This window comes from Styela clava, chromosome 7 (assembly GCF_964204865.1).
Source record: "Styela clava chromosome 7, kaStyClav1.hap1.2, whole genome shotgun sequence".
Lineage (NCBI taxonomy): Eukaryota > Metazoa > Chordata > Ascidiacea > Stolidobranchia > Styelidae > Styela > Styela clava.
Genome location: NC_135256.1, coordinates 21,462,333 through 21,472,159, shown reverse-complemented (window position 1 = coordinate 21,472,159; position 9,827 = coordinate 21,462,333). Strand labels below are relative to the sequence as shown.

The 9,827-nt window shown below is 34.2% G+C and overlaps 1 protein-coding gene across 1 annotated transcript; it reads left to right on the top strand.

Moving 5' to 3' along the window:
* Positions 1-7,565, top strand: LOC144425214 (antizyme inhibitor 2-like). The gene is made up of 11 exons (XM_078114701.1): positions 1-139; positions 332-415; positions 3,001-3,174; positions 3,372-3,544; positions 3,804-3,938; positions 4,238-4,397; positions 4,655-4,793; positions 5,303-5,415; positions 5,851-5,974; positions 6,332-6,419; positions 6,553-7,565. Exons 1-11 carry the CDS (start codon positions 119-121, stop codon positions 6,650-6,652), a joined length of 1,311 nt encoding a protein of 436 aa, XP_077970827.1. The 5' UTR covers positions 1-118; the 3' UTR covers positions 6,653-7,565.
* Positions 7,566-9,827: the final 2,262 nt, after the last annotated feature.

The following is a 9,827-nucleotide window of genomic DNA, read 5'->3' as shown; positions in this document are numbered from 1 at the left end:
TCATTCGATAAATACTAACTATTTTGTTTTACATACGAATTGTCATCCATAAAAGTCATAACAAATTCGTTCTTTGGCCAGTAGAAAAGTAATATTTTCAGGAAATAAAAGCTATCAAATGATATCAATGGATTCGAAGGTGTGTACGACAATTCTCTATATTATTTAACGTACAACAATTTTCTATATTATTTAACTTAAATCCTCATGCTATTTTGATCTCTCGCGTACTGGTATTTTCATCTGTTGCGGCCTTAAGTTTGTCATATTTCGATTTTATTTGCCTACTATTCGAATTCCATATTACGTATTTGTAATATTATTTTTCAAGATTGTTTATAACATTCAAGCATACGACGGAACAGATCATGACAATGTTTGCAGATACTTTGCTAAACATGACGATAGCCGCCAGGTAAGTATTTATTTGATATAGAAAACCTTCTAGTAAGGTCATGTCCTTTCGGTTAAACCAGTGGTTCTCAAACTTTTTTAGTCCCAGAGCCGCATTTCAAACCTCAAAGCTGCGAAGAGCCGCACACACACAACGCAAGGTAAAATATCAACAAACCTTAAGCGCGTATTTAAAATACCAAGTCATCGTAACAACAACACACGTCACAACTAGGGCTGGGCAAAATATTCGAATAATAAAATATTCGAATGGCATTTTACTATTCGAATATCCGGTACCACGTGACCTGTGCCGCTCTGCTTGGACACCGAACTCGCGCATCTCCAACTCAATCGTGAATTGTGCGCGATTTCCCAACGGCGCTCGCTATCAAAAAAAAAGTCAAATTTGAAAAGTGGTTGTCTTTGCGTTATGGTGTTATATGCTTATCTTTGCACTTAACGTATCGCTTCAATTCCATATTTTGCAAAAAACGTACCGACGGTTCCGTAAATTTAGAAACGTCAAACCAGATTAGGTATTCAAAATAAATCTTGGTGATATGTCATTAGCCATTTCTTACATTACCGAACACAAATTTGATTAAAATTAAATGTTAAAATGACTTTTCGGTGTTTTATTGTGAAAAAGGCGATTTTAGGTCGTTAGAAAACTCTAGTTATATAAATAGCATGGATTTAAAAATGACCAAAAATTTTTGCAAAAGCTGGTATGAGTTACTTGTATGAAAAAAACTCATTGAGTTGTAACCAGATAAGAAATGTCATGTCCTACTCCATTTAAAGCACTTTGTAACAGCTCTTTAGTGATCCCTTCCATCCTTGGCCAAGTAATGTTTCGAATATGTAAACATTTAACTCGCATGGCCGTTGAACCAAGAGTAGGACGTAAAATCAATCGTGAATTTCGTTGTAACAATGCACACTGACTCGTTCACGAATTGTTGCGTCTATTATCATCGAAAATGATTACAATTGTTAAATTTTGAAGCATTTGGGCAGTAATAATTAGGTGGCTGTACATTTGAACCCATGTGTATATTCGCGGGTTCAATCTATATGCGGGTGTTGAAACCCATGGGTTCAAATATCCGTAAAACAAAAAAAAAACAATGGGTGCAATAGTATGCAGGTGCAATTGTCATGGGTTCAAATGTAATGGAACCTAATAATTAAGCCTCAAGGCATGACATAATCAAAGTCATTAAGTGAAGTGCTGAATTTGCAAATTCCCTAAAGAAAATTGAGCATAACTCAGTAAATATTTTAGCTATAATAACCATCGGGGTGTTGTTTTGTTGAAAAAAAAACGTTAAAACTTGATAGAATTAGTTATAATTAGCGTCTGACTCTCTATTAGGCAGAAATGTCTTTATTGTCAATTTATTTAATCGCTATTTTAATCAACATTCAGGATTCACGCAATCGTAAATTTGCTAGGTTTATCTATCTAATACTAAAGTAACACGAACACCATAGAAAAGCATGAGAAACTCAATTATCATTTTAGTTAATATCTGCATGTCGGTTACCTTTCACTTTAAACAGGCACGGTTAATTTACAAGCGGTGATAAGGAAGATTAAATCCAAGGCAGAAGAAAAAACTCAGAATAAAAGTAATTTGGTTTTGAAATCAGCCCTTAAATGTATTTAACAGCTGTCGCTGATGTGAACGCAAGGGTATACTAGATATATGAAACTTCGATTTCCGGCGACCCCTTATTCTTGCAAAAGACGAGAAAGGGCGGGAATTTAGAATACCAACTTTAGGATATCGCCGCCGAAACGATCGCGGTGACAAAGACATTCAGCGATTATGATGAAATTAACTGTTAACCAGTAAAAAAACACCCTAGCCTAGACTAACAGCCATTTAATTTGGCTTTGATTTCTAATAGGTTTGTCAAAGCGGGTCGTAATCGTGGAGGATGCAAAGTGCAGTAGCTGCTTGAGATGATCGCCAGATATTTCGGGACTATTTTCGATTACTGGAACAAAATTAAAATGCTCCAGAAATTAAAATAATCTTTGATTTATACATAATATTCGGAAATGCGACGAAAACTGAAAATCTACGAAAGCAAGCCAATGATTACAGCCATGTCCAAAATCTTTCCAAGTGAAAAGTGTGCGAGAGCCGCGAAAACGCTTACTGTTGCGTCGCTATTGCATCTTGTAGATTAGTCAAAGCTACGCAAATAAACACGGGAGAATCAATTCGACAAACTAATAGACTTCCACATTTTTATTTCAAGTCAATGATTAGTTTTCAATGAATTTTTTTTTTTTTTGAAAGTAATCAATTTTTAAAGCATTAACTAGAGCCGCAGGAAAGGTTGTTGAGAGCCTCATGCGGCTCTCAAACCCTAGTTTGAGAATCACTGGGTTAAACCCATGCGAGCATTCCAATTTATTACAAAGTAAGCAGAATGAAGATTTTTATCAAAATTCCGCTAAGAAAAACTTCATTGCATAGAAAATACAAAACGACAAATTAAAAACTGACAAAAAAGCGAAGATATTGGAAAAAAAAAGAAACAAAAAACCTATATATCCATTTCATTCTGATAACTAAATGTTTTTAGAACCCTGACGATAGTTTCTATATTTTCAACTTGGGAGAGCTAACAAACTTGTACAACCTTTACAATAGTCTACTACCTCGTGTTAAACCTTTCTATGCTTTAAAATCTGCTGCATATGATCCTTTATTGAGTGCATTGATGGAATTAGGATCAGGTTTCTATTGCGGAAGTCAGGTAAACAATATTTAAAAAAATTCAAATTATTACGAATACAATAAAAAAAATCACAAATACCTTAATGATGATCCAACTAAAAAAATTTACTATATTACATGTAATTATTGTCTCTATTTTGATAATATTCTTGGCTTATCCGAAGCGAAGAAATAGGAAACAATTTCCTTGATATAGCTCTTTGACATATGTTGCAGAAAGAATTGAACCAAGTTAAAAGGCTCGGCGTAAAGCCTGAAAAAATTATGGTATCAAACCCTTGTAAGCAAATATCACATTTGAAAACTGCAAAGGAACACGGAGTTAGCCTATTCGTTTTTGATAATGAACACGAACTGAGAAAGTTGAAAAACTATTATCCAACGTCAAGGTAAAAATAAGTATATATATATAAATAATACGTATAAACAAGAATGACAAGCTGTGATATACTGTTAAATATTTTCAACGATAGGCGTTGTGAATGGGTTTCGTGAACAATTATAGGTTGCCGAAATTCGTATCAAACTCGCAGTATTCATAATAAAAATCTTGAGACCTAATTTAAAGCATTTTTTTTTAACAACCATTGAAAAAATGAAATGTTCATAAAAAACTTGAAATCCTAATGCCCCATGCAAATATTTCAGATTGCTCTTGAGAATATTTATCGAAGAGGATGGAAAAGAGAAAGTATATAGTTCAAAATATGGAGCCACCATTTCCCAGGCCCGTAAACTTATGCTTATGGCCAAAGGATTGGATATGAATGTTGTTGGCGTGAAGTTAGTAATTGCATGGAATAATAGAAAACAGGAAACTCGCGATTGGAAAATCATTTAAAGTTATTAGGGACATTAGAGAAAATTATATCCAAACTAATATCCAAATTCTAAGTAAGAGATTCTACAATTTTTTTTATCTGTTCTGTTTTTTTATTAACTGATCATTAAAAAAAATTTGAACAAATGGAGAACACTTTCACTCTGTAAATTTTGTATACCAGACCAGTCGAAGAATTATTTTGCATACGAGGATGTTAAAATCACAAAATCATTGTGAAGTGCGGTTTATCATTTTTCAGTTTCCACATTGGAGTGGGTACAGCTGATGAATCAGGTCGGTATCAACAAGCATTGACATATGCCAAGAAATTATTCGATTCTTCTGAAAGAAATGGCGTGCCTTTGAAAGTGCTCAACATTGGTGGTGGACTCAGGGCAACTAATTCTAACCTTCGTCAGGTATGGTTCATAAAAGTTAGGCGTTATCGAATTAATGAGGCATTATGTATGTTTTCATTTTATGTTCACGAATTCATATTCAAAATACAGGCCATTTATGAAATATTTTATTAAGTTACTATTTTTTTTATTCACTATTTTATTAAGTTACTATCAAAAGCTTTGATTAGTTATACACGTAATTATCTGTAAAAATTTGGAAAAAATTGAAAGTGGTACATTATTTAATTGAAGAATATGAATTTTTTAATATTTAGACAGTTTCTTCAATCAATTTCACTCTTGAAAAATTGTTTCCTACGTCAAAATATCCTGACTTGGAAATAATCTCTGAGCCAGGTGGATTTTTCTCTGAAACTTCTTTTACATTGGCAACGAACGTGATAGGAAAGAGAAGTAAATCCTTTAATATATGAACAAAATTAGTAATTGTTTCCCCTTTATTTTTTAGTTCCTATTATTGTTGCCTTGTGTTTTTCAATAATAAAAAACAAGCGAGGACCTATTTGAGTCTTTCTTAGTCTATGTTTTATTGTGACCTTTGTGTCTTTCTTTGTCTGATAGTTTCAAGTCATAGTTTCATAGTTTCAACTGTTCACCTGAGTCAAGAAAATTAAAGGATAAAGTTCTTGAGCTTTGATCAATCTTGTATTTCCAAAATACATCAGTTTATTCAGTCACAAATTTCAGCACGCTGCAACTGCATACAACAATCACCATATTTGAAAAGAAGTGGTTGTTGTATATGTGTTGTCAACTTTTAAATAATTGCGATCCCACACAAGATAACAATATACCCAGCTTTCCCAGCTGTGATCGTTGGGATCAATCACTTATTCCTCCTGGTTTTGAATTTTGTCGTTAATGGGATAAGGAGTATTAATTGAAAATGGTACTTTGTTTAGAGTTTGAGGGAACCGAAACACCATTCCACTACTATTTGAACGAGGGGACATTTGGAGCATTCCTATCCCTGTTTGCATTACCTAAGGAGCTAAAATACTTCTTCATGTCTGAGGTAAACATTGTACGTTATAGCTTTCTGGTGTTTTAAATTGAAAAAAAAACTATAGTTTTTATATTTCCAAATACAAAATGTACTGGGATGCATACTGGTACAGTACAGCATACAGTACTATAATAGTAGCCTACAGTTTATTGCATCTTCCAATCCAACTTTAAAACGCCAAACCTGTACTAGCTAAGCATTTTAGTCTACAACATTCACAGCGAAGAATCGTTATTGCGTCTCTTCTAATCACACAACTTGCTACAATCTGACGTGACAAAGGCACATTGAGATGCGAACATTGCACGTCCAGGACGGGATCAGGAAAAAACTTCTGAATAATTCCTTAAAATTCCAAATTACCCTTCCAAATTACTCGACTCGAAAGTAAAAAAAGGGGTTTAAAAAATTACGTACAATCTTACTGGTAAGTTATTTTTACAGTCAATCGAAAAGAGATCAACAGCTAATTCCAAACTATGGGGGCCAGTTATGAACTGTATAGACAAAGTGATAGATAATATCATTCTTCCTGAACTTGACATTGGCGATTGGATATTTTGGAGAAGTGAGTTGAAGGAAATATATAGTAAGATAATATATGCTTGGATACAAGTCTTTCCAGCTATATACTATTGGTCTTTTATCATTGATTTGATATTGCAAGAATCTCTCTGGGTTCACTCATATCCAATTTTGTTAGTAAAACCTATAAATCTTTTTAAATATCTTATGAACACAAAATATAATATGATTTTAAATGCAGCCTCATTTGTCCACAAAAACTTTTCAAATAGCCTTCCTTTAAATTTAAAACTTGCTTAATTGAACATTGAAGTGATTTAATACCATCTTAATATTTTTAATGGTTTACCAAGAATGATAAATCTACTTTTTAGCAATACTTAAATTTGTTTATGTTCAGATATGGGAGTGTACTCTTTTGCATGCAGTACCAGATTTTGTGGATTCGAAACAAATTCATTCTATAACGTAATTTCCAACAATGATTTGTAAGTTTCTATCTATATATAAGTGATGTAATTTTCATCATTATTATTATCGATACCAGAGGTATATGCTGGTCGGAATCCTAATTATTTTATCACTAGCATCATTAAATCAAATTTTTCTAATTTTTTTTAGGTTGCTATTTCAACAATTACAACAAAAGAAAAAGTCGTCTTGCTTCATTTTTGAAAAATGGACGCCTAATAAAGAAAGTGAAAAAGTTCTGAAATCATAAACATACCTGTGTACGATTTAAAGTGTCTTCATATCGTATCTAATGTAAATGATTACACGGATATTAGACATTTGATACACTTAACTTAACATATTTATTCTTTTATGTTATTCTTAGAATGGAAGATGATGATAAAAATTTTGTAATGGTATCCAGTTAAATCAGTTATGATATCGTAACGTTAATATAAAAGAAATTTACAAAGCCTTACGCTCATTCGTGGACCGGTCTTTACAAATATATTAAATTACAGCAAAAATCGTCTGGCATCGTTAGCGAATCTCGGCTACCAGAGTGAATGGAGTCATAATTTTCCGAATCCGAATACGTCTTGATTCGAAATGAAAACTCGAATGAAAATATGAATCCTGTTTCGCTCCTGTTGACAGATCTATTTTTGACATATTTTAGTGTTTACTACAGCAGCAACTTCGAAAACGTGGTGCGACGATGAATATTATCAGAACCGTAAACTGAGAAGTAGTGTTAGTTAACCTGAGATTTGTTTATTTTCATGATTGAGTCTGCTTTTGTGCCGTTTAAAATTCAATTCTTTAGTCACCGACACAACATGCGACATATTAACTCTACAGGATCGACCTGGTCATAAAGGGGTGCCCTGTGTCATAATTTGGGATTATGGCTAAATTAAATGTATTTTGGGGGATCAATAGTATTTCATAGTGGTCTGCATGTGAACAAAACCAATTTCAAAACTCAAAATGTTTGAGTTTAAATTATCCATGCTTGATCCGAGTGTTCTCAATTACGGTGACGTCATCATATTTTTTTTATGTATAATTTTTATTTCGCTACAAGGTCAATTTTATTTGTATGAATATTTCAAAGCTTGAAAATAAACAAAGAATCTGTTGCTAGTTGAAAACGAAGTATTTTGAAAGCGCGAGCAACGTTCTCCAGCTCATAATAAACAAACAAAGATACCAGACAGCACGCGATCAAATGCTCTTCGATAAAACGAATATCACTTCACTTCAAAATCCCACTCTTGTTTTATTTTGAAGGTGACGTAAAACTCGTCCAAAAGAAAACTCTTTCTCTCGCATATCAATCACGTGTTGACCACAGCGTTAAAAGTGAGAAACTTTTTCTCGGAATTTCTCTCCTCTTACCGGCATTTGGTCGGACGCATTTACGCCACGTAATTTGGGCGCGTTTTAGTGGAAAGCGACAAAAATAAGCTTTTTAAAGATATATTGGGAAATGTACTAGCGTGTTTGATTAACTATTCATGTCATATTATAAAAGGGGTATAAAAAGTCGATTGGGACCAACGCATATTTAAGCAAGCATTGTCGTATTTTCCATCCCACATACAGTTAAAATCTGTTTGAATTCTTCAGCTTTCTTTTTAAACTCATGTTTACAAATTGACTGCAGATTGATTGATTACCATATGTGAGGTACAGAATGGTAATTACTAAATTTTCTGATATATATATAGGCAGCATTTTTTGTAATACTGTTTAGGCTGGTTGCAAAAATCACCCGGCATGAATCACATTGTTGGGCCATAACATTTAGTTATCAGGCATAGTCAACCGAAGCTAATAAAATCAGCATTCGATTCTTAGTTTCCTATGACGTCAAAAGTGTTAGCATATATTCCCGACCAAAACGATAGAAAGCCAGATAACAATTTAGACTGCCAAGCACATCATTCAACTTCGCTAGTTGCCTCAGCGAGTCATAACACTAGTTACTTCAGTGACATTAGTGATGTAACAATAGGTCAAAAAAAAATTCTGGTTAATTTTATGACAAAACAACACGAAATGCGATTTTTTGATTACTCTCCGGTTGCGACTCGGGCCACGCGGCATAATGAAGCGGCGGGCCACATGTGGCTTGCGAGGCTGGGTTTGGACCACCCTACAATAGATATATATGTGGAAACAATTGTTTTTGCCTTATATCATAAAATGCAATAACCTCCACGGAGAAAATTTCACCTAGGTCTCCGGCAGAGGGCGAGGGGCGGTTTAGTTAGTACTCTCGTAGTCTGTGTACCAGATTGGGGTTAGGCCATAACCTCATTCCGACTTTCCTTATTCTAGTTCTATTACGAATTCGAGAAATGTGTGTGTGTTAGCCAGGTGAATAGATTCTGTGCCCATGGGTTTCTGTCCCTTTACACAACTTGGTGTAGAGTAGGCGAACAATATTAGCTCCCTTCATATTGGTACACGCACTTATGGAGCGCTCTTTAGTTCTATTTATATGTACCACTCGGGTACTGCGAAACCAGGCCACGCAATGATATTAAGATCGCTACGCAAAATACTCAAGGCGATAAAATAAGGCCAAATGCAGGTAAATGGGGAAGCGATTCCGATAAGCCATCTTGGCTAATGTTTTGTGGTCGTTTTTGTTCGCTTTTGACTGATACGTTGGCCATATTATTGACCCACGACTTTCGCAAAATTATAAAACTGCCAAAATTAGCACCGTATGGGTGGGCTGGGATTAGGGTTGCCAACCGCCCTTTATTTCAAAGGACAATTCTTTATTTGAGATTTTTGTCCTTGTCCTTTTTAAGATGATAATTGTCCTTTTTTTTTCAACGTTGTATTGCCCGATTTTTATAGAACTATGTTTGATATTGTTCCGTTCTTCAATCGCCTCCGTTTATGTATTTGCAAGCTTTTAAGTATTCTTTTTAATTTCGCTTTGGTCCGGCTCAAATAGCCAGAGAAATACCAATTTATTAACATTTCAAATCTTTTACATTAATTTTCCGATGGCAAGTGGCAACACTCCAAAAGTATATTCTAGTTCAATAACTGAAAATTCTACGTATAATTGGTCTCTATGGCGTCCACAATCCAATAATGCTGTTTTTGTAAATGTCTGTGTAATCATAGTATGTTATCGAATTATCTAGAACTAAAACCGACGAGATATAAATACGCTCGCTATGAAGCTGATATTTTGCTGTAGAGCTGTGTAAGTTATTTAACGCATTGTTTAATGTTCATCGACAGCTTCCTATAGGTGTTGGGAAGTAGGAGTTTGGAATGTTCCTAAACGTGACTTCTAGACGCTCGAGGTATGTTCTCGGCGAGACTACATAAGAGGCGTCGAAAAAAGAAGAACAAATTTTGATTAATTCCAAATTATTTCTGGCGGAAGTAACAGATATAAATGTATGGAA